The sequence below is a fragment of the Streptopelia decaocto genome (genome assembly GCF_964273445.1).
Source record: "Streptopelia decaocto genome assembly, chromosome: 18".
Taxonomy (NCBI): domain Eukaryota; kingdom Metazoa; phylum Chordata; class Aves; order Columbiformes; family Columbidae; genus Streptopelia; species Streptopelia decaocto.
In genome coordinates, this window is record NC_138673.1 from 5053157 (window position 1) to 5077237 (window position 24081).

General features: G+C 47.0%; 2 protein-coding genes across 7 annotated transcripts; both read left to right on the forward strand.

Annotated features, from left to right (window-relative positions):
* Positions 1-295: 295 nt before the first annotated feature.
* On the forward strand, positions 296-9358 carry PRKRIP1 (PRKR interacting protein 1). 2 transcript variants are annotated; one of them, XR_014185629.1, is made up of 7 exons: positions 296-439; positions 1387-1465; positions 2883-2983; positions 3748-3833; positions 5645-5712; positions 8048-8253; positions 9206-9358. XR_014185629.1 is itself a non-coding variant. In XM_082068292.1 (6 exons), the coding sequence occupies exons 1-6, from the start codon at positions 320-322 to the stop codon at positions 8161-8163; spliced, it is 570 nt and encodes a 189-aa protein (XP_081924418.1). In that variant the 5' UTR covers positions 296-319; the 3' UTR covers positions 8164-9358. The 2 variants fall into 2 exon arrangements, 1 of the variants encoding a protein (XP_081924418.1); XM_082068292.1 differs by having other exon boundaries at positions 8048-9358.
* A 142-nt stretch (positions 9359-9500) lies between these two features.
* On the forward strand, positions 9501-22920 carry ORAI2 (ORAI calcium release-activated calcium modulator 2). Of its 5 annotated transcripts, none has more exons than XM_082068287.1 (4): positions 9501-11068; positions 13415-13459; positions 15392-15635; positions 20191-21812. In XM_082068287.1, the coding sequence occupies exons 3-4, from the start codon at positions 15402-15404 to the stop codon at positions 20734-20736; spliced, it is 780 nt and encodes a 259-aa protein (XP_081924413.1). In that variant the 5' UTR covers positions 9501-11068; positions 13415-13459; positions 15392-15401; the 3' UTR covers positions 20737-21812. The 5 variants fall into 5 exon arrangements, with proteins under 5 accessions (XP_081924413.1, XP_081924414.1, XP_081924415.1 ...); XM_082068288.1 differs by lacking the exon at positions 9501-11068 and adding an exon at positions 11548-11648; XM_082068289.1 differs by lacking the exon at positions 9501-11068 and adding an exon at positions 11558-11722.
* Positions 22921-24081: the final 1161 nt, after the last annotated feature.

The window sequence follows — 24081 nt, forward strand, 5'->3', positions numbered from 1 at the left end:
CACGGGAGATGCTCCACTCCCTTCAGCATCTTTGTTGCCCTGCGCTGGACTCTCTCCAGCAGTTCCCTGTCCTGCTGGAACTGAGGGGCCACAACTGGACACAATATTCCAGCTTTGGGGGAACGTGGCCCCACGGTCCAACTGGGCCCTGGGAGACGTGACACAGGAACGACCTTCATTCCGCAGCAGCCGGGGCCCGCGGGGGGGTCCCTTGTCCCCCCGCTCCCTCAGGCCGCAGACGCCGCCATGACAGGGCCCAGTCGCGTCGCGCGCCGTGACGTCAGAGCGAGGCGGGGCGGGGCGCGGCGGCGGCTGGAACATGGCGGCGCCCTCGGCCCCGCGGCCGCCCCGGCCCCGCAAGGAGCCGCAGCCGCTCGTCATCCCCCGCAGCGCCGCCGAGGAGCAGCGACTGCGCCTCGAGCGGCTCATGAGGAACCCGGTGAGGGCACCCGCCGGGCCTGTGCTCATGCCCGCGGGGTCGTGAGGGGAGAGGGAGAGTGAGACCCCCACCCCGGCGGGGTCTGTGAGGGGCGAGGGACCGACCCCCCCCTTCCTCATCCCCGGGTCTGTGAGGGGAGACGGACCGACCTCCCCCTGCCACACACACTGGGGGCTATGAGGGGAGGGAGGCCGATAGCCCGGGGTTCTGTAAGGAGGGAGGGACGACCCTCAGCTCCTCCTTGCCCGGGTCTGTGAGGGGAGAGGGACCGACCCCATCACCGCCCCGTCCCCGGGTCTGTGAGGGGAGAGGGACCGACCCCATCACCGCCCCGTCCCCGGGTCTGTGAGGGTCTTTCCTGGGGTGCTCTGAAAGGACAAACCCTTCTCTGGGGAGCCGGGGGGGCCTGGCCCCTCAGTGCTATGCCCACTGCTTTTAATGCAGCGAGCTTGACCCTGGTTCCTATAACCGGGTGTTCTGATCCTTGTCCTGAGGAGGAGGCGTTTGCCGACTCTTACCCACCCTCTGTGTGTGCTGGAGGAGGCTGAGACATGGCCACACCGTGTTCTTCCTCTGACCTTGTACCATGTGCTCTCCCTTCCCTGTCCTCTGAGATCTGGAATGGGAGGTGCACAAATCCCTTTAATCGCTTCCTAGACCAAGGGTAGTGGAAGCATACTCGGTTTCTGCGAGTGCGTGGAGGTGCTGACTTCTTTCTAGTTTCCATACTGAAAAGAAGCACAAACACTCCTGATGCTCCTGGAGTTTGTTGACCTGTAGGTCTGAATGTGATTAGCATTTTCTGCCTGCCTGATCCTGGTGTGTGAAGGAGTTACTGTCAGCTGATCAAAGAGGCTGTTGTCAGACACACCATGTTTCAACAACGTGTTAAAATTTTAGACTTTGCTCCTAGAAGGTACTGATGACTGGTTGGTTTGTTCTTGCAGGAAAAGACTGTACCAATTCCTGAAAAACTGAATGAATGGGCACCACGACCTCCCCCGGAGTTCGTTAGAGATGTGATGGGTAACAATGCTATTCTTCAGATAACTGTGGGGTCAGCTACATTAAACTTAGAAAAGCATTTAATAGAAAAGGCCAGAGGTAGTTTTCTGTTGTTGCTCATTTTACTGGAGAAGAGAGGTATGAAATGTGCTTTGAAAGTTGCTTTTTCAAGTTTTCTTTGGTACTTGGGTTCCACGTTCCTGCTTGTTGTCAGGATGCAAAGTGAACAATGTCTGCGGCACTGTGGCACGTGGACTGCCTGCAATGAAATACACTGCTGCTCTGGCGATGACAAGTAGATGATGATAAGTAAATCTGTCCTTTCCATGGATCTGAGAGTGCTTTGGGAACTTAAGAGGTCCCTCTTTTGAGTGCTTTGAGTCTGAATCCCAGGCAGTGAGAAGCAGACACGTGCAGTGGACATGATTGTACAAGGTCAGGCAGGGAGCTGGCAGCTGTGTGAGGAACCTGGCCCAAGTATTCTGCTTACACTTTTACCTACGGGGATTAAATGCAATAGTTGTGGTGTAAATTGTATCTACATGTAGAAGTTCTGTCTTTCTTTGGGACTTTCATCCTTATTAACGATCCTTTGTAGAGGCTGACTGGTTCTTATTTCAGAATAATTGATCTTGAACTAAAGCTTTTATATGCTTCTAAATAAACTGTTCTGCTTATTCTAATTCCCTAGTGTCTTTTTCAAGTAACTTTGCTGCGTGCTTGAGTTGCACTGTCTTGTTTTTGTGGAAGCGCTTGACGTGTTGGGATTCTGTTAGTATCAAGAGCACCCATATTGCAGTCCCAGCTGCCGTGTTTTAATTACTGAGTGTCTTCTTTGAGGCATGTATTTGTGTGCTTTGCCTTGAGAAATGGCTCAGGAGACAGAGGAAGAGAATGGAGTGTGATGGTGAAAGCTCCTGTGAGACTTCAACGTGCGAAATGATGCCAGGAAGAGAGAGCTATAGGGATTCCATTTATGAAGAAACAGTCAAAAACTGTCAGTGATATCTGTCGTGCATGGGAAAGTATAATATGATGGGCTTTATCACCTTATTGTTGACCTTTATTTTTGGGATGAGGTGCTGAAAATTAGTGAGAAGCAAGCTCGGTAGGATGTTTTAGCTCACCTCTGCCTAGAAGAGAATGGGGTGTGCATTTCATCTCTATTTTTTTTTTTACTGCCTCAATGTCCAGCTAAGATTTCATTCTCTCTAGGAGAGAAACTACAGTGGACCATAAGCATATGATTTGGTAGCTCGTTTTGGCGAGACGTTTGAGCTTATATAAAGTGGTGACACGCTCTGTGCATTGCTAATAGATTTTCATCTTGCAGTGCCCTTTCATATGTCCTGTCCCTCAGCGTATAGCTGTAGTAATTTGTGAGCATCTAGTATATGTGTATGTTATTTTCTAGCAGATTAACTCTTCTTTCTTGTAGGTTCCAGTGCTGGAGCTGGGAGTGGGGAGTTTCACGTATACCGGCATCTGCGTCGGCGAGAGTACCAGAGGCAAGATTTCATGGATGCCATGGCTGAGAAGGTCAGCAGGACTCTGTAATCCCCAGCCCCTGACCATTTGATGTTCATTGCAAATCTTTTCTTCTTTTAAAGTCATGTACAAATAATTCAGTTCTGAAACACCCCTTATCAGAGAATAAATGTAGGAATATATGGTATGTGGTGTCTGTCAGTATTGAAACATTTGGTGCTTTGTGTCAAATGTGCTCTGTCTTCTCTGTTCACTGGGGTCCTCGCGCGCAGTAAGAATGCACATGAATGTGTGTGTTCTCAGGTTGGTTTGGAAATGCTTTAAAAACTAGAAGTCCCTAATATCACTGTCTTGCACAGACAGGATTGAAGCAAGTGCCTGTGCACAGAGTCTGGACCTTTTTTTATGTTTTGGTGGAGTAGAATACCACCTCTTTCAGAGTGCGTTATTGTTATACTCTCTTGGCCAAGATGAGTTCTTTGACCTGTATGTTAATGTTTGTGTCTCAAATTATTCTCTTGTTTCTTACTGAAACATTATTTATGGCAGGAGCCAAACTTCCCTTATCTGTTTTGGTGAGGATTTCTCTCTCTAAAGGCATCAATGTTTGGCTCAGACTGCAGGTTAAAAATATTGTCTGTACAGAAGCCATCCCTACCAGTATGGCTTTTGTATAAAAAAAAAGTAGCCAGACAAAATCTGGCAAAGCTCCCTTCTGTATTTTGCTAAAAGGCTTCTCCCTTAAAGGACCTGACTTTGAAAAGAAGTATTTTAATTTAGATTGTGACTAAAGTATGACATGTGATCAATTACAGCAAAGACTAGATGAAGAATTCCAGAAGAAACTGGAGAGGAATAAGATGATTGCAGAAGAGCAAACAGCAAAACGCAGAAGGAAGCGGTAAGGGCAGATTGTTCCCAGGAGGCTTGACATGGAAACCCTCATGCCCTGTGCCTCATCTGTATCTGCATGCTTTGGCTAAATGTTGTCATTCTGTGTCTGCATCTAGCAGCTGAGAAGTCTGGCTGTGGAAATTGGTTTTGTTAATGTCATTGTTTGGTTTCTGAAGATAGCTGTAAATTTGGCAGGATTTGCCGGCACGGTTTACTTTCTGTACCATTGCTAGCAGGATAACTTTTGACTGGTTGAGCAGCTTTTGCTGACGCTGTGGTGTTGACTGCAACACGCCTCACTGCATATTTGTTATAACAATGTCAGGAGAGGTTTATTTGTACATCTGGCCTAAATAAATATCTGAAACAGCTAACACCGAGCAGCTTAAGTGCAAAAATGGGTGCTGCGTAATGGGTGCATGTAGGGGTTTGGACTAGCAGCGCATGGCCTGATGCTGTCCCCTGTACACCGTCAGTGTGACTAGTCCAGGTTAGCCTGGGAGTATGGAACAGGCCACTGATGAGTGCAGTATTGTTAAAATCAGTAGTTGCTTCTGCCTACCTCACTGAAATGTCTGGCAGGTCAAGTCCAGTAAATTAAATGGAAAAAATAAAAAATATTAAATCCATCCTTCTCAGTAAGACTTAGATAAAGTGAAATAGTTACAAGATTGATGCTCTCAGGCGTTGTAGTGCAGTGATACAAGAATTTAAATTCCACAATCTGTGCCCACCATACCTTTCAGAAATAGCAGGGTTTTGTGGCTCGGCTCCCTCAGAGGGTCTGACCCTGAGCAGCCTCTCTCTTGCCACTTTGAGAAATAGGGCTTCACATCTTGTAGCTGAGAGCTGCTGCCGAAAGGCCTGTGCGTAGTGACTCACTGGCACATTAGCACAAAAGTGGACAACACAAACACTGTTGCCGTCTTGCTTTAATTTAGTGTGGTCCAACAGATGGCCGGCAAGTCAGATCTGGCCTGCTGCCTTTTGCCTGGCTGAGGCGGAGAGCAACTGTTCAAACAGCAAATGCTGCCTCAACACTCCTAACACCTCCTCATCCCCCTTCTGTAGTCTAATGGTGAAGGTACCAAGTGGCTTTGCCCTGTAGCAGCCCTTCTGAATTCCCTCTCCACCCTTTCTCTTCTGTCCTGACCTAACAGGCACAGGACTTGGCTCTCTGTTTCAAGAGAATTTGTTTATGGTGTTAAGAGAGGAACATGAATCCCAGATTGCTCTGCTCTGTGTCTGCAGTTAGACTGCTGGGTTACCTTTGCTGGGCAAACAGAGCTGGGTCGTGTGAACTGAAATTCCCTCTCGCTTGGAACGTTACTCCTAGGGCCCAGCATATTGAGGATGTACAGCCAAAGATAAAGGTCAAAGCATACTGTGTTATTTTTTTCAATTACTGGGATGACTTAATTTATTTTCCCTATGTTCAGTTCCAGCAGTCTGGGTTTTGACACCATTGTCCCTTTTTGTTTATTAGGCTCACTAGCTAAAATGTAGGGGCAGTTTAATTTTTATTCCGTCTGTGTCCTTGGAGATTATTGCATAGGATATAGTTTTGGTTGCAGTAGTGTCATGAAAGACTTAAAAAAAACCCAATTCCATTAGACAAAAACAACATAGAAAAGTTTCTGTTGATCATGTGTCTTAAGTTTGCTCTTGCTTTTCAGTTGAGGCCAAATTTAAAATGAACTTCTCTTCTGAAGTCTGCTTTTCCAAAATGTCTGTAATACGTCCTTTATCAGTGTATGAATGTGCAGAAGCTTTACAGTGTTGGATTTGCGAAAGAGTCTTCTTGTCTTTGCTTTATAGCCAGAAGTTAAAAGAGAAGAAACTGCAAGCTAAGAAAAATAAACTTGAACAAAAGAAGCAGGAAAAAGGTCAGTGGAATTTAATTTTCTTTTCTCAAGATTTAGTTCTGTTCCCTAATTGAAGCCCAGAAGGGTTTGTTCCACCCTCAGCCCCAAGCATTCTCAATACATGGATAGAAAGAACTCAGTCTTAAGCTTGTTATTTTAGCTAAAGTTTCTAAAGTCCTCTTTGAAAGCCATCTATGTTGAGATTTAATCTTACAAATAGCTTGGCTGTTTGTGAATATTTTCTCTTTATTAGGGGAAATTTTGGACAGAAAACATTGGAATCCGACTTTGTTGATTGTGAATGTTTTGCCCCAGCTATTCTGACAAACTGCAGATTTGGAACATCTGCTATAAAAGGCACTATTGTTAAAGGCCCTTCTTTTTCTGACTGCGTATGGGAAAACAGGTGGAAAAAATACACAGCAAGAAACTGAGTTATGATTTTGTGTGTAAGAAATCGAGCCACCTTGGTGCCATCTGTTCCACATGATTATTTTATTTGACATAGAAATAAACATGAAAAATCCCCGACTGCCTCTGTTCTGCTGCAGTCTTGAAAATTAATGTTCAGCAATGTCAGTGTAACTGTTTGCTCAAACTTTTGAATACTTGTTGCTTCCTTTCAGTGAGGTATTTTAGCTTATTCTTTCAAATAGTCCTTTATTGATTAACGCACTAACTCTGCAGTAATTCTTAAAAGTTACAACCGTTTCTGATAGTTCTGCTACAACACTGAATTGTCGGATAATTCCACCTTATTTCTGGTTTGCTGCTCAGAATTGGATCTGTTTCAACTGAGCCAGTGCCAGCCTCACATATAAACATGGGAGGACAAATTAATCGCCAGGTTAATTTTACTTGTGACAGCAAGTGAATGTAGCAGAGTGGATTTTTTTTTGCATTTTGTTTTGGTTCTGTTTTTTTTTTTAAAGCTACTTGTTTATGAAGTGTGACTGGGAGGAGAATTTAAGTATGAGTCAATGTACTTTTGTTCACTTCAAGGGAACAAAACAGAACACCCATCCCTTTGGGGAGTGGCTGGGAGAGAGGGGAGCTGGGTCAGGGACTGGCGATGTGATACAGGGCTGCCATGTACCCGTTCTTGGGCTGGAATGGTTTTGTTCAGCGTAAGGAAGTCACCTTCTGGAAGCCAGAATCCAAACTCCCCTGTCTTTTGAATAGTTCTTAGCTCTTTGCAGTTTGTCGTTCTCTGTTAAAAAATAAACCAACAGGGGAGATAGAAGCCCCTGATAGCCACCTTTAGTCTACTAAGTGTGTCTTTTTCTAGTTTCGTGTGCCCTGGGTTGAGATCTGAGGGTTTTTTCTGAATTAATTGAAGTGTATTTGTTGGATGTGGCAAGCAAGCATTCATCTTCCTTTTTGAATGAATAAATAAAACTTCTGACTTGCCATCTTTCACCTTAGTTGTCATAAAAACATTAAGAATAAAGGCTGGTGCTAAATAAGCTCAGCATTAAAGTTGCGTTATTATACAGGCCTCGAATGAAAAATGAAAGTACAGAACTTCACCACACGGTGGCATCAGACCATTAATCCTAAATCCTGCCTGTAACTGGTCAGAGCATGAGCTGAGTGAGACTTGATCTGAGGGGCAGTAAAGGTACAAGAGCTGCTGGGAGCAGCAGAATGGCTGTTAGCTGCAGGTCCCACTTTATGCCGTACCTAATTTTCATTATCCGTTATCTAGTTTCTAGTAGGTGCTTTCTGGTCTTTTAGCAGGCTTCACAAATTTTCTGTGACCTTCATTATTATCACATATCGTAATGAGTTCCTGGACTCACAGGATACTGAACAGTCTGGAGAAGTTCATGGCACCTTGTGAAGTTTCTGTAAACTCTGTAATAAAAAAAAGGTGTAGAAATATACTGAGCCTTGCCTGTGGCTTCCCAGCGCCTGCTTTCTTTAACAGTACTCTGTGATACTTGAAAGGTCATGCTGGTTGAGAATGAGATAATTCTATAATTTCATTCTATAATTCATCACTTCTGCATTTGATTACCTCTGATTGAAATAATGTTCAGTTGGGGGTGATGCTGTTTAATGATGGACTTGGCACAGAGGTAACGTTGGACGTAAGGGAATATTTCTCCAAGGGAAAATTTGATATTCTGAGGTCGATATCACTCGGTACATGATACATGTTTCCTTAGTGTCTGGGTCTACTTTGCTGTGATATATTTAACAAGGACAACACATGGGAATATGTTACCCATTGGTACTAATTAGTGTGACCTGATCCACGTTTCCTTAGCACCTGAGACTATTTTGTTTTGAGATACTTAACAAGGGAGACACGTGGGGATATATTGTCAATTCATCCTGTTTGTGTTTGTAGAACCTGATCAATCTCAAGAGCGAGTCAGCAGCGAGGATGATGAAGAGGATAGCAAGGAGGAGGAAGAGAAGGAAGATGATGCTGAAGAGCCAAGTTTTGTGATGGGAAGAGGATGAAGCCTTTCGGGGACAACTGCAAACACTGTTCATTGCTTTATATCCAGGAGCATGAAAGTCTTTCATCTCAGCCAAGCAGAACCCATTGGCGTATGTTATATCTGCTTAATGGTGAACGACCTTCACGGCACAGGCCCAAGAGATATTGATAGAGAAATGCCAAATAAGAGGGTTTTTTTCTTAATTGCTTGTATAACTGCTGTGCAGTCTGCTCTAAGTTTGCTCTAAAGAGTCAGCCATAAGTTTCTCTGACCCTAGAGTTCTTTCTAACATGGCCTAGAGTGTTTTTCTGCCTGAAAGCTAAAACATATCCATTACTATTTAAGGAAAATATTACTGTGAGGGCTACATATTCTACTTACGTCAAAGCTGGTAGTAGTGGGATACATGAATCTAAGGGAAGAGTTTAACCTAAAGTAGAAAAGTGGTCTGTAGCCAGACTCTCCTGCACTGTGAGTGTTCTGAATTTGGGGTTTTGTATGGGGTCATCTCTAACCCAAAGAAATCAGTTTATGTTGCTAGACAAGTTCTATAGATTTTTAAGCAGGATCCCTTTTTTATTGCTGAAACATTCCCTATTACTTTTCTTCCATGTTTTTTAAATGAATAAAGGGGATGTATTGGATTGTTCTGTCTTCCTTTTTTTTTAAGAGGATTTCAGTAAAATAAAGAGATGCTTGCAGGGCTGCAGGAAGGGACAAAAACACCAAGTGATGTGGCACACAAGAAAATATGGAAAAAGGTGTTAGCTGCATTTCATTTACTTTTTGCTTTCGGAATGGAACAATAGCTTTTCCAAAGGATTGTTTTTGTAAAGCCTCCAGATTCTGTGGCAGAAAGGCTTGGAATGGAATGGTTTTGCTTGTGTTCAGCTTAATTCAATGACACCCTGCCTTTCTCTCTGCTTAAGCTCTCTGCTTTGAACTTTGGGTTCCCTGGTAGGAATCATAACATCCATATATGCGTATTTACTTCTTGGTGCTTAAATGAAGAGCATATGCAATGGTGGGTTTATTTGTAATTTAGATTGTTGTCTTTTCAGTGTATCTTTGATTAGAAGTGCCTGCTATCTTCAGACACGCTCATCCCAGGACCTCGGCATCCAGACTGTGGTGCTACTTCTTCTCAAGCCTTTGTTAATGCCAAATTATTTAAAGCAAAAACAATAAAAAGGGAGAATCCCTTTTTTGATTTAGCCTTTGTTGAACAGTGCTGCCAGAAATCCTGTGCTTTGTCTGAGCTGGCTTTATGTAATGGCTTCTCAGTGGTGTTACTGTGGTGGTGGGGAAGGAGATGTGATGAAGTGCAAGTGATGTTTCTGTTTGGTTCCCATGTACATGCCCAAAGACTTCAGAGCTGGATAACTTCTGAGCTGCAAGGTCCGTATCTCCACCGCCCCCCTGGGTTGGAGATTGGCATGGAATTGTTTTCTCCTTGATCTCCATAGAGGCAGGTGCTTCAGAGTTAACTTTTGACAGTGTTTCATTCTCTAGGCTTCAGATGCAGAATGGACGTGCTGCGGTTGTTGGCATTTTCCCTGTAGTGAGGGGTGAGTTATGAGAATTGCTTCACTTGAATCCCTGCTAGGGCAGGTAAACCCCATTGATATGTCTGTGTCATAAGATGAGCCATAAAAATGTTGTGATGTTTCTTAGCTTTTGTGGACAGAGAAGTGAGAGGCTCACAAAGAAGCAAAAGCTGTTTGCCCCGAGCTTGTCAGGCTTTTGAGCTGAATAAATAAGTGCTGGTTTCCATTATGCAGAGCAGATGTTGCTGCATGAGGACACGCTTCTCAGTTGTGAAGAAGATGGACTTGAGTTTGTGAACTAAACAAATTCAGGTTGTGTGGCCTCATCCTGCCTCCCTAGGACATCGTTGTTACCCATGCTGAATTATTCATACCCTACATTTTCTGGGAATGTGAAGTTTGTAGGTGAAATCCATAAAAAGCAAAGAGAATGTGTTGCTGAAAGTGGTATCTGCCTTATGGTCTTTCTTGCTGGGGTGGCTGAATGTAGTGGCAGGAGCTGTATTTGGTAGGTGTTGCTATGAATTCTGAAAAATACGATGCCGTGTTGTGTTTTTTTGTCAGTAGTATGTCTTCCAGAATACAAAGGCACTTCAGAGTGACTGTGTGAAGGGATGTTACTTTGTTAAGACAAAGTACAAGTATTTGGTGACCTCGAAATGGGGAAAACACTGTCTGTGGAGTAGAAAAAGGCAGGTGCTCCCATGTGTAGTAAAATGAGGAACAATTCTACAATTGCTTCCTGTTCTAAATATGGCACCGAAAAAGCAGTAATAACTTAAAGGCTTGAAACTGCCAAGACATTTGACCTGCTTACGTTAAATTCTTGCTCTGGATTCTGTTCTAGAGGAGTTCCTCTCCTTTCTCTGATGGAGACTGATCCTCAGGAGCTAAAAGTGTGCTGCTGTTCCATTTCTACATGCGTTTGTGCAGGCGCGGGACCCTGAGAGGGCGGCGTTAGTGCTGTAATCAGCAGAGGTATTAATCATCTCAGCAGTGAAAACACGCTCAGGATAAACGATGCATTTGTCTTTTTAATACTTTTTAGGAATTGTTTTCCTTTGTCTTTTTCCGCCCCGCGGCAGAAGGGAATTCAGGAAGATGGGATTACCCGGGGGATAAAGCTGCCCCATTGTGCTGCCTTTCAGCCTATTTGCTTATCTCGTTTTCAGGGAAGGAACTCCCTCCTCTTTCCCATAAATCTGTCCCTCTCTTTGCTCTTCTGATGGGTTTATAGAGGATTTCCTGCTGAGTCAAGCGAGGAGGAGTGCAGGGCGACGGCCGGCTGGTTTCTATAACCTGCCCTCGTTTCTCTGCTCCAGCCCCAGGACGCTGCAGCCCAGCGGAGGCAGAAGCCAGCGCTGCCTCTTGGCTTATGTAAGTGGCGACTTTTTGCTGTATGATTAATAATTGTAATAAAATCACATTTGCATCCCATTGCACCAATACCTTCTCTGTGGAAAGATTTAGAGATGCGAGGGCCAGACCGAGTAACGTTTTTATCAGTGGGGGGATAATTTAGGGAGCCGCAGAGCTGGTGTTTTTTTCCTACGGATGTGTGTTGGCACCTCCGGGCGCTGCGGCCCCCAGGCCCCCCAGCCCTCTGCTGGAACGGCTGCGGGGAGGCGCTGGACGAGCGAAGCGCCTTCCTCAGGTGGGCAGAGCCCCCAGACCCCCGCCCTGTCTCTCCGCGGGGAGCGGCGGTCGCGGTTCCCGCGGTGCGACGGGGCGGGGCAACCGCTGGCCCCGCCCCAGCCGCCAAAGGGGCGGTGTCTGGGATGTCCACGGACCAATGAGGCGGCGGTCACGTGAAGGTGGGCGGGGCGGGTGCCCGCCCCCCCATTTCCTGCGGGTCACGTGGCGGTGCCCGGTTGCCTTGGCAGCGGCGGAGGCGGCTTCGGCTCCCGGCGGCGGGAGCTCCCGGGGCGCCGCGCCCGACCCGGCCCCGGCCAGAGCGGTGAGCCAGGGCCCGACACTGCGTCCTGTCCCGGGGGTCTCATCCTGCACGGGGTGGCGGGTCCCGTGCTCTGGGTGAGCGGGGTTGGTCCCCACTGGGGTGTTTGGCTGGAGGGGGCTCATCCTGCAGAGATGGGAGCATCTCCTGGCCGGGATGTCGGCTCATCCTGCCCGGGTGGAAGCATCCCCTGCCCGGAGTTCGGGGTGTTATCCTGCCTGGATGGGCCTTCCCCTGCCTGGGGGGCTGTGTGCCTTATCCTGCCCGGGTGGTGGGGTGCGTGGGAAGGGTCCGCTGCGGGCAGAGAAGGGGGTCCCGTCCTGCCCGGCGCTGCTTTGGAGCTCTCTTGGGATGCAGAGGGCAGATCAGCTCCTGGGGGTTGCATCATCACTAAGGGGGTGCTGTTGGGGTGACCCCTCCTGTCTTCGGCACGGGGATGCCCCTGACCCGGGGTGCTGTGGGAAGGGGAGATTCCAGCGGTGGGGAGGGAGCGGGGCCCATCCTGCCGGAGAAGATGCTGGAGATGGGAGGCTGGGCAGGGATCCAGCGGTCTGAGGCCACATCCTGGCCTGGGGGACTCCCTGGATGAGAGTGTGAGCTGTGTGTGGGGTCTCATCCTGGCCTGGGGGATCCCCTGGCTGTTGGAGGGGAGATCCTCGCTGTGTGGGGTCACATCCTGGCCAGGTTGTGCTGGAGGCGGCTGGGAAGGAGGAGGAGAAATCCCCAGCTCAGGCAATGCCCTGTGAGGCAGATCCCAGCAGTGGTGGTGGGGCAAGGGGGTCACATCCAGCTTGGGCAGGATGCCCTGATTGAGGTGAGCTGCCATAAGGGGGGGGTCACAGCTGTGGGGTGACACCCCTGGGGTCTCAAGAACTTGCGAAGGGGTTCCTCATAGCAAAGAGGGCCTGAGCTTGGGAGGCCCAGAGTAGGAGAAGACAGGGGCGGAGTAGGGCCTGGGGTCAGGCTTAACCATGGTATGGGGGGGGCTTGAATGATGCTGTCCAGGGTAGAAAGGCACTGGTACAAACACACTGATTGCTCTTGGGGTACAGGGCAAAAACTTGTGTCTGATGGGGCGCCAGTGTCCCGAAGCCAGGCCGAGGAGCTGACAGTGCTGCCGAGACAGGGACGTGGTTTAGTGACAGCGTTAACAGCCGGACTCGATGATCTTGAGGATCTCTTCCAACCAAAATGATTCTGTGATTCTGGGAATGATGTTCAGGGCAGGAGGGGGATCCCCGCGTTATCTCAGCCCCGGTGGCGTCTCCTTCGTTCCCTGCTGGGAAGAAATCCCCGCACGTGCGCTTGCAGCTGCACAGGGATGTTGGCACGGCAAAGGCTTTCCCTGCTACCTCGCTGCTCTGCGGGATGGCACCGGATAGATTAACCAAATCGATATGAGGTGGCAATCGCAGAGAGCTTTCTGTCTTCAGCGGAGTGAAATAAAGCGGGGTCAAATGCATCAGTGGTGCAAAGGGATTGAGTAAAGACGCAGCTGGGACGGACTTGGCCAGAGCTGGTTGTTTGGCTGAAGTCTCCTGGGGAAATCCTGAATGTCTATCCAAAACTCCAGCCCTGTGCAGTAAAACCCTGCAGGACAGTCGTTTCTGTAAGAGCAACTGTCCTAAACCTTTAATGTTGCAAGGCAGGAAGATGAATTCTCCAAAATGACTCGCCCCTGATGCAGATAACTGGCTGAAAAGTATTTCCAGAGCAAAACCACTTAAGATACTATGCATGTAAAATGTTTCTTTGCTCTTGTGTTTCAGCCCTCGGAGCCTCCACTCAGCCTCTCCATGTCTGTAGTCAGCAAGGTGAGTTTGTTGTCCTGTTACTACTTGTTTGGGCTACATTCATGTTTACGGATTGTATTTTGAAGTTGTTGTTTTATTCTGAAGATGTTGGAACATCTCTTGAGCTGCTCCAGACTGGAAATTCATCCTTGTGGTATTTTTAGCTTATTTTTCTAAGGAAAGAAGCAGACGTGATTGGGCACTCTTGCTCTCCCTCTGTAACCTCTGAATTAATTTGTCTTTTCAATGGAATTTCTCCCAGGGGTTGAAGTTTCCTACATACGAAGTTCCTACGCGTTTTGTGAAAATAAAGGGCAAGGTAGAGGCCACCAGTGTCCCAACTGGGCAGAGCTAATAAATCTACCCTATACATTGCAGAATCTATACAGGATGTTGTCACAGGAAACAGCTTCATCACTTCTGTGCTCACAGAATGTCTCTGCTCTGATCCTCCCAGGAAGCCTGGGCAGACATTTTTTTGGTTGTCTTCTGTAAAATAGGTGATTCTTGCCATTGTCTGGAAACACAGAGCAAGGAGAGGTTTGTCCCTGATATTCTGTTCTGGTTTTTATTGTTGTGTGAAAGTTATTTTTTGTTTTGTTGTTGTTTGTTGTTGTTGTTGGTTGGGCTTTTTGTGGTGTTTTTTATTTGTTTTTTAATAATTTGAACACAGCTGAGCAGTTCAGGAGCCCCCCTGGAGTCCTCCAGCGCCTGTAATAGTGGCTTTCTCAAAAACTGCCCAGAACAGCAAGTCTTTTTGCTGCCATTTCCATTATGTGTGAGGGGGCTGGAATCTGAAAGCCACCCTGCTCAGGAGGGACAGACAATCTCCCAACCTGTGATGCTTTATTAATTGCTGAAGTCTAATCTTCCTTATTGTGCCTGGAACAGCTTTTATTCCTCTTTAGTGACAGAGTTGTGGGCAGTTGGTGTCCTTTTTATGTTTGCCACTTCCCCAAGTCTCACAGGAAACGTTGGTTTATTAGTTGTCACCGTGTGGGCTGCATACATGGGGAGGTGGGGAGAGGGATGCACGCAGGGCTGGGGCGAACAGCAAGATGCTTATGACCTTGAGGTGTGATGCTGGGACTAATTAATACCTCATTATGTGTGATTCTGGGCGTGCATCTCCTGCTAGGAGCTCCAAAGTTCTGGTTTTGCCGCTTTCTTAAATCTTTCAGCGTATTCTCTTGAATCGGAAAGTATTGAAATGACCTGAAAAGCAGCTTGCTTTTCCCCCTGGAATGGTCTTTTCCTTTCCCCGTGCTAAGAGCCACCCGTGGCAGTAAGGGAACAGGATTTTTGGTCAGATGTCTCTGGTAAAGTGGAGCGTGAGCAGTTCAGGAAATTTAACTTCCCACTGCAGAAGCCTGGGAAGCTCCTTTGTTAACCCTATGTGGCATTCAGCACTATGACTATTGGGGAGGTCTTGGGGAAGAACTGTGCCCATCAAAACTGAGCTATGATGAGCAATGGTTTAACTGAAAAAACTGGTTTCCAAAGAAAGAGCAAAAAATGACTCCTGAACACGCTGGAGTTACTTTGATGCTCTGAAGGAGATAGATTTGGAGCCCGTGGTACAGCGTGAAATCAACTGACCGCTTAAAACAAAATTACAAGATGGGCACCCCATTTCTGAAGTGTCTTTATGTAAAACAATCTGTTTATTAGCCAGGAGGAATCAAAGGGGAAAGCTGAGGTGCCAGCCTTGAAAAGCCAGGTGCTGTGCAACCTTCCTGAATTCCTGCTGCAGTAGTTATTGGGTTTACTTGTGTAATCTTGCCTGGTTCTTATGGCCATTACAGCTGGTCCTTCCTTTGTTCTCTGCCTTGCAAGCATGATGGTATTTGGTCCATCATTCTTCTGCTGACTTCATTTAAACATAGCTTTTCCAGTAGCTCATGCTTGTCCTTTTGCTACTTGCTTTTGACTGTGACTGTTTTGTTCCCTCAGCATCTCTCCCATGATGAGTTCTGAATTAAACGTGCCGGTGGATCCTTCCACTCCTGCTGGTTGCTGCTCCGAACCCGGCACGAAAGGCATGGATTATCGGGACTGGGTCCGGCGCAGCTATCTGGAGCTGGTCACGTCAAACCACCACTCTGTTCAAGCCCTTTCTTGGAGAAAATTGTACCTGAGCCGAGCCAAACTGAAAGCTTCCAGCAGAACCTCTGCTCTGCTCTCCGGATTTGCCATGGTATGTGTGCTTTGTAGCGACGCTTTCTGCATGGTGAAGGTTTTGGTTCTGTGAAATCATCTATTAAGCAGAGTTTTCCGCCTGTGAAGCAGCAGGACATGCTGCTGTTTTCTGAAGAGGCAGGAGGCATCTGCTTAGGGGCTTCTGCTGGGAAATTTGGGGTTGGTGCTCTCGAGGCAGTGTGGACACATGAGCTGCCTAACACTCAACCCATGTACTCTCAAGTCAGCTCTTTGAAAATACTAATCCTTTACCTGAAAATGATCCTAAGTGTTCCACCAGCATCACTAAACAATACAGGACCTGGGGTCTCCTTTGGCCCTGCGGCCAGTGGTCGCTGGCTGCCTTCGCGTGGGGTTGTGCTTGGCCGTGGAGCTTCTCCAGACCCCTGCAGTTGCTGTGGTCATGAGCATTAATTGTTTGCATGTGTTTTTTCAGGTCACAGTGTCTAAAATAAGGTAGAGGTGGGGTGAGAAGTGTGAGAAGAGGCCCTGCAGCCTCAGACCTGGCGTCAGAGGACTCTGTAGCCTGAAGGGAGCCAAACCTGGGATGTTTTGGTCAGTGCTGCCTGTTGGGAATAATCCCTGGTACTTGCTTTCCTCTGTGCAGCACTTGGGTGTTATCTGGAAGCCATCTGCATAGGTCAAAACCATGGCAGGGAGGGAGCAAATAAAGAAGATGGAGACAGTCAGCGGTGCAGTGCTCAGACCTGTCCGAGCTGTGGTGCGTCGGTGTGAGCACCTTCATCTCCCCTGCGGTTCTTGCTTACTGAAACCTGCCTGGGAAAGGTTTTCTGCTTGGGAAATGGGCAGGTCTGGTTGTTCCTGAGGTCTGTCGGCAGCGCCTGGGTGAGCAGGACGTGATGTGAGGATGTTGCACCCAGCAGCTCAGAAGCTGGGGGAACACATCTCAGGAACTTTACCTGTAGCTTTCCTTGTTTTATTGTAGCTTCTTCCACTGCTTTTTCCTCCCCTAGCCCCCCAAAATGTGTAACATTACAACATTCTGTTTGGGTTGATGAAGTTGTTTGCCCAAAGTGAAGCTGGAAAAATGCAAACGGGGAGTTAAGTGGAAGTGTCTGCAGGGGAGAGCGTGTGCTTGGGTGCTTTGCAATTCCTCTCCGCTCGCTGGCTGCGTGCAAGCGATGCTCGTAAAAACTCTTCATGCAGCGTATCTTGATTTGTAACCAAGCTTGTGCTGAAGTGGCAGAAGGTTTCTCCTCATTTTGAGAAAGCTGAGTGCTCTCCTGTAGATTTCTTTCACTCATAAGCTTTCTCACTTTAAAAAGCACCTAATGTGCTTGCCCTTCGTGCCTTTGGCTTACTTCTGTGTGACTGTGCTCCTTAACACGATTATCAAACTATGTTTTGTAGCGTTGCGAACTGCTCTGTCGTGGTTACACAGGCAGGTGCCTGTGCTGTCTGTGGGACACGGGGCCCACAGCCCACCCACGCCATGGGGCTGAGCCGCGTATCGGGAAACAAAGCGTGCCTTCTCAACTCACACAACTGGGGAGCTGCTCAAAGTCCCTGGCAAACGCTCAGAATTAACCATTTGACTTCTAGTCTCTTCAAACTGTCTAGAATTCAAGTCAAATAAACACAGAGGTGTAAGTAGTGTTAATTATAGTCACCAGCTTAACAAAACAAGTACACCTGGAATCGGTAGTTGTCGGAAATACAAATGTTTGCAATAAGGAATGCTCTTTATTAGCAAGCTTTTCCCCAGCTGATTGTACTGGACCTTCCAGTGAAAGCTGAGGTACCTATTCCTACCGCTGTATTTATCCGCTGGTGATTTAGCATGCAGAAATTTGGTATATGGATGTTTGCTTTCTAATAAAAGCATCTATTTGGCTATTGATGAAAGTAGAGAAGTTATTTAGAGTTAAATAGTTTCCCTCAAGCCCCGTGTGCATTTAACTATGTAAACAAACGTCATGCAGGGCTTGGCTATTGCTTTATTTGCTTCCTTGTCAGTGTGTTTGATTCAGGCCAGTTCCATATTGCCTGAAAATTATTACAGGATGATGGATATTTAATCAGCAGGCGGTGGCTTTGATCCAGCTCCTTCTGGACGGGCTGCAGAATAATGCGAACCTTCCTCGATGCTATCTCTGGGGTTTCTGGCAGCGCTGGGCAGATTGGGAGGACGCGGGTCCTTTCCAGTGCCAGGTCTGCTTGGAAAATGGGCTGTAGGGCTATTGCACTTGCCCCAGGGAGGCTGCGGTCGAAGGGGATGTAGAGAGAGCTTAGAAAGCCTCCTTAATAATTTTCCTGATGGAAATGAGAGTTATTACTGCTAGTCAGTCTTCTCGATGCTTGTCCGGTTGCTACAGGATATGTGTTTCATTTAAAACAAAACAAAAAAATCCAACAGATCTGCTGGAATGATTGTTTTTAGCGGCTGCCAAACCATCTGTGTGAATGTAACATGGTTTATGTTAAGCCATTTGTCATCCTTTTGCCTATCTAGCCCGGTCCGGATTTCTCAAGATGAGCATCTTCTTTGTTGTGGACAATCTGGGCTATACTGGTCTAAACAAACAAACATAATTGCATGTAATTGAATTCCAGTTTAATCCTAAAATGTTCTGAGAATTTGGTCATTTAGCATACCTGGGAAACTGTGTTCAAAACAGGGCGATTTTCAAGCTTATAATTAAGCTTATGCTGAGATGGTCTGTGCCTTGCATAGTTGAGCCCTTGACACCTCAGCTTCGGGGAAGAGGGACTGTTATCATGGAAGAGTATAATTATGTCAAACATGACATAGTAATAGTTTTACAGACTAAGCAGCGTATTTAATGATTTTTTAAAATGGGTTATGTCAGCTTGTCCTCATTTTCTTATCCCGGTCAGGGAATGACGTGACAGTCTGTACAGAGTAAAGCGATAAAAGCTCACTCACCTTTCCAGTACTTGTTCAGGTTAAATGAACTGTTTTTCTGCTGTGCTGCCCTATCTGGATTGTTGATGTTTTTCCCTGAAATACCTCTTACTGAGTCATCAGTCAGCGTTAAAAATTCATCACATCGCACAGCTGACGCTAGCCCTAGGGAATAGGTTAGTCTGGGAGGAAACATCCAATTAGCTGGGAAGTGCTGCTCCTGCGAAGGATAACAAGCAGAAATGGATAGGTTGACATCAGCTTTAATAGAAAGCTATAGATTGAACATGCAGGTGCAATTCAGCTTGCTGAATACTACATCTCTAGGTGTTACAGCACCCAGTAACAAACAATGTACCTGCAGCATCTCCTGGCTGATGGGGCGTGACTGTACAAATTCGATGTACAGAGCAGTGCAGCAAGAGAGTAAGTTTGATCTCCTTGGATCAATGTAGGGACATCTGCAAAGAGAACATATGCAGGGCAATGTGGCATGTGTTTTAATTAAATTGACCTTGCAGTAGAACGTAAAGCCAACCTTGCATTATTATTTTCTCTGCTGTATGAGACAACCTATTGCAAACTGCAAACAGGAACCTTTCAAAAACAACAGCACAAAAAGTAAAAACTGCATGTGTTCATAATCAGAACAAAAGTCTGGGAATGTCCAAGAACTGCCACAATATTTTTGGTGTCTCTAATATCCTAAATAGTTGATGTATGTATAAAATTAGGACTTGTAGAGATCGACCATTTGCTGCCCCAAACACATGCGTTCTGTCTTGGTTGCTACTAAATACTTTCAGGCTTGACTGTGATCCCATCAGGCTACTAATGGTTTCAGAGTCGATGCAGGTAAGGCAGCAGTCATGTTAGTGGCTTGCTTATTCTGCTTGCTAAGCTTTATTGCATTAAAGAGAAAATAGACACCTTTAGACTTGCTATACAATAGCTCTTGTTTTGAGAAAACAGAATCTGATCTGAGTTGTTGAACACACCCGTAAGCCGGTAGTTGTCCACTTCTGTTGAGTATATCAGTAAGTTATGAGCTCTCAGGGGAGAAATTTCAGAATATAAATAACTTGTATCTGGGCATATTTGTAATAAAAACGAACGTCCAATGTTCTGAGAATAGAAGGCGGCTATTTTAACTGTACGGTAGCTTGCGTGCTTCCCACGGCGGGTAGTGAAACTTCGCTGGCTGCTGGCCAGGAGGAGCTGCTTGCTTTGTGCTCTTCTTCATAATGCCTGAAGTCGAAGCTTCCTGCGCCGCAGCCACGCGTGGGGAGCAGGAGGAGAAGGTGTGACGGGCGGGCGAGCAGCCTGTCAGCTGCCCCCGAGCTCCGCGTGCTGGCTAATGAGTTCCTTCTGTTGTGTGCTGGGTTTGATGCGGTTCGTATGGCTCGTGGTTGCAAGGAGAGATCTGTTTGTTCAGAAAACTCGGGAGCAGAAGCGTGTGCGCAAGCCTTCAGAAAGGCCAGGCTGCAGCCCGCGTGTACGTCGTTGTGGGAAACAGGGATGATCCGTCTCGGCTGCTGTTCTAAAAAGCACTTGAGTGTGTACTTGACCTTAGCTGCTCTTCCCGAATAAAGATGCTTCCTGTGATGAAAGCCTTGAAAAGAAGAAAACCAGCAGCTGTTGATGAGCTATTTGTTCTTTCCCCCAGGTTGCCATGGTGGAGGTGCAGCTGGAGGTGCAGTACAAGTACCCCCAGATGCTGCTCATCGCTTTCAGTGCCTGCACAACGGTGCTCGTGGCAGTTCACCTCTTCGCCCTCCTCATCAGCACCTGCATCCTGCCCAACGTGGAAGCCGTGAGCAACATCCACAACCTGAACTCCATCAGCGAGTCCCCGCACGAGCGTATGCATCCCTACATCGAGCTGGCGTGGGGCTTCTCCACTGTCTTGGGGATCCTCCTTTTCCTTGCAGAAGTCGTGCTGCTTTGCTGGATAAAATTCCTGCCCGTGGGCTCCATCCTGAAAAACGAGACCACCAACATCGAGAAGACCAGCGGCCACGTGGGTTGGCAGTCGGCGCTGATCTCCACCATCATCATGGTCCCCGTGGGGCTGATCTTTGTCGTCTTCACCATTCACTTCTACCGCTCGTTGGTGCGGCACAAAACGGAGCGCCACAACCGAGAGATCGAAGAGCTTCACAAACTGAAAGTGCAGTTAGACGGGCATGACAGAGGCATGCAGGTAGTGTGACACAGAGGCAGAGGCTGCTTCCAGCAAATCCGCTCAGCTAAGGGCAAAATACCTGTTTCGTTAGTCGGTGAGATGCACCAATGACGGATTGTCTTGAGGCTTAAATATGTAAATGCTAATTGCCTGCCATTTGTAGCTGTGGGTTCTAGTGCTGTTTCAGATGCTGGGGTCTCTGTACTGTTTCTGGTCCTACACACTTGTGTACTTAAGTTGACACTGCCATGGAGTTCAAGGTCAAAACTTTACCTTAATGTTGGTTCACATAGGCAACCTGTGTTGTATGTCAGAGCTCCCTGGCTGTCAGTGCAGCAGCAATTAACTGGCAGCTCATTTCTAGAGCCAAGTTGGTTAATGAAGGTATTTGCAGCTGACTTGAGGACATCCAGGAGAGCACAACAGAAACTGTGAGTGTTGATCACCTTTGTTCCAAAGCAAGTGTTCCATAAATACATAACCAGAAAGAAATCAGCTTTAGCTCTTTTGTTTTTTCCCTTGCTATTGCTTGTTGTGTTTTTCGCAGCTGGGGAGGTAGAATTTTGAACTGCAGAAGGCTGGGAGGTTCTGTTGTACTTTCTTCAGTACCATGTGTCACTCCAGGTTGAATGACTGCCAACATCATGTGTTTTTTCCCAATAAGAGGCAGGAGTGCCCAGGGAAGCCTTACAGGTGGTTTAGTTTTAACAAGGACATTCTTAAAACAGAACAGAGATGGGGAATTTAATGAGACAAAACTCTGAAGGACTAGAAAAGCAAGTCTCAAGGAGGTAAGGAGTAATAACATATTGTAGAAATCTGTTGCTTCGTTGTCTTCATTTATGTATTGTTGCGATGTCTTCGCCTGGTTTGCTGGAGAGAACAAGCCCCAGTCCTGCGTATTTCATCAGGTTTTTGTTGTTGTGGGTTGTTTTTCTCTTTTTTTTTGTCAGCTGTAGCATTTGTCTGTCAAAAATCACGGTTCCTTCTCCCTCCACCAGAGTAGGCAACTCCTCTGGTGGAACCCGGAGCTGTATTGGCGAGTGTGACGGAGCTGGATCCACTGGGAGAGCCGGGTGCTATTAAAGAGTTATCACATTTCATCTGAGCTGACTCTTTTTTTCTCAGCAGCAGAGAAAACGACGCTTGCATGTCTTGTATTGCTCAGCAAGGGAAGCTTGTAAATGCTATAGCGTCCTTTCGGCTGAACACTTCTCTAAAAATGATTTTATGGTAACTTTGTGGAGGAAAAAAATAGTGTTTTGCAGTCATCAGTTTTTCCAAGGCTTTCTGCCACACAGGGCTGAAAGAAGCACAAGCACGTTTTCTTGGCCCTGATCCTGTGCTGAATTCCTGCTCTGCACTCAAACATTGCGGTTTTGGAGTCTCCCAGGCCTTAGAGGTTTCTGAAGTCATTAAGGATGTTTGTAACGTTCTATTTAACCCCAGTCCCTTATTCCACTGGGGTTTCAGAAATCTAACGGTGGCGGATTACATGTCAGCTTCCCAGAATGGAGAGCACATGCAAATCCAGTGCAGCAAGGTGAGACTATCCCTGTGTTCCTCTCTGGCGAGGGCCTTGAGAACCCAACTCGAATCTCTCTTGTTTACATGCGAGTTTGAGCGTTGCCGAACAAGTTGCTTAGCACTGTGTCTGTGGCTTTCATCTGTTGTTCTTGCCGCGGTTGGCATGTACCATATTGGCTGGTGTGCAGCAAAGAAAATACTCCATGTGCTAAATGATGAGTCTGTACTTAAACACATACGCAAAAAAATAAGGAGTGTCCTTCAGGAAGTGGGTGGTTGTGGATTTCACACCATCTCCCCAGGAGTCTGCCCTCTCTCCCTCCTCTTTTTACCATAATAAAAATCAAAGGTTATTCGACAAAATCAGAGTTGAGTTTTCTGCCAAGCATTGCACACATAGCCTCTTCTACCAACAACATTTCTATTGGGAGGCCAGAGCCACACCAGATAGATGAATCTCTGCACTTTTCATTCTTCTTTAACATCAGTAATAACAGAGCTCTGTGTGCTGTGGAGCTCAGGAGGTTGTTGAGGAAAATATTGAGCCATTTTTGCAATTTAAAAAAAGTTTCACAGTGTGCATACAGTGCTGTTAAAGCAATGCATTTCATTTGGAAACAACCAAATCATTCATTTAATTCTTTGCAAATATAATAAACTTCAGCAAATGGAGAAATACAGCGGAAACTGTGCTTTGATTTTGTAAAATAACTTGATGAGGCTTTGGTGGGATTGGATTCAAGATAAGTCTCAAGGCAGCGCATCTGTGACTGGAGTGGGATCATCTTACTCCAGCGGGGAGCCTGAGGTACAGTTTGAGATCGTGTCCCAAGGGCTTAAAACAGAATAATAACGTGCTTTCCCGTCTTTGCTCGCAGCTTTGTCTCTCGTGTTTCTCTGGGTACTGAGTTCTCCCTTCCATGAGGAACCCACAGGAGTACTTGTGCTCTGGCGTCTGGGATCTCTTTAGGTTACTCATCACCTTTGTGCTGTAACTCCTTTCCCAACAACACCATTTGCTTTTCTTGCTCCTCACTCTCTTCCTCTGACTTGTTTGCATTCCCACCGCTCTTGGGACCACATTTGTGTCACAGAAAAGATTGCCGGTGGTATCAGCCACTGCGGTTCATTTGTTAAGGAGCAGGGGTGTTACACATGCCAAAACGGGTGTTTCTGTGCTGCAGCACCAGAAAATCCTGCTGGGTTCTGCTGCTGTCCCCATGGATGCCAGCAGAGCGTGGAGATGCCACCTTGCCACATGGTCACTGGTGTCCCCGTGGGGACAGTGTGCTGTGTCATATATGTCCAGGATCTCCCCTGATGTGTGTGAGCTTTCTGTCCCAGCCTTGGGCCCTGGGGCACTGTAGTTTGGGGTGGCCATTGCCCCAATTCTCAGCTCCCTTGGGCTATGACTCTGGACCAGTTACTGCCTTGTTTGGGCCATATCTCCAGTTTCTGCAGCGAGGCTCTCCTGGGCTTGCTGCAGGGAACAGCCACAATCTCGTTCCAGAGTCCTGTAGACTTTTTTGGCCAGTTTTTGCCCAGCAGAAACATGCCTGTGCAGGCTCCAGCGCCAGAGGGACCCTGCCCTAATGCAGGGAAGGGCACAGCCCTGCCTCGTGTTGTTCCTGGGCACCTGCCGTGGTTTAGGAGGCGAATTCTCTCTCTCCTTCCCTTGTTAGCAGGAATCAAGACCGGGCACGAATACGAGCTGGAGGGAGATGCCGCAGCAGTATCGGGTTCTCCCTTCACTGTGGTTAGTGGCAGCTTTTACTCCCTATTTTTAACGTCACCCTGGGGCAGGCTTGGCTCTGGTAGCTGCCGCCGGTTGTTTCGGTGGATATC

Coding starts and splice junctions, on each gene's coding strand:
- ORAI2 (XM_082068291.1), top strand. CDS start 15,402: ATGATGAGTTCTGAATTAAACGTGCCGGTGGATCCTTCCACTCCTGCT. Junction 15,636..20,190: donor TGCTCTCCGGATTTGCCATG/GTATGTGTGCTT, acceptor TCTTTCCCCCAG/GTTGCCATGGTGGAGGTGCA. Junction 20,731..21,715: donor ATGACAGAGGCATGCAGGTA/GTGTGACACAGA, acceptor CCACCAGAGTAG/GCAACTCCTCTGGTGGAACC.
- PRKRIP1 (XM_082068292.1), top strand. CDS start 320: ATGGCGGCGCCCTCGGCCCCGCGGCCGCCCCGGCCCCGCAAGGAGCCG. Junction 3,834..5,644: donor GCAAAACGCAGAAGGAAGCG/GTAAGGGCAGAT, acceptor TTTGCTTTATAG/CCAGAAGTTAAAAGAGAAGA. Junction 5,713..8,047: donor ACAAAAGAAGCAGGAAAAAG/GTCAGTGGAATT, acceptor TTGTGTTTGTAG/AACCTGATCAATCTCAAGAG.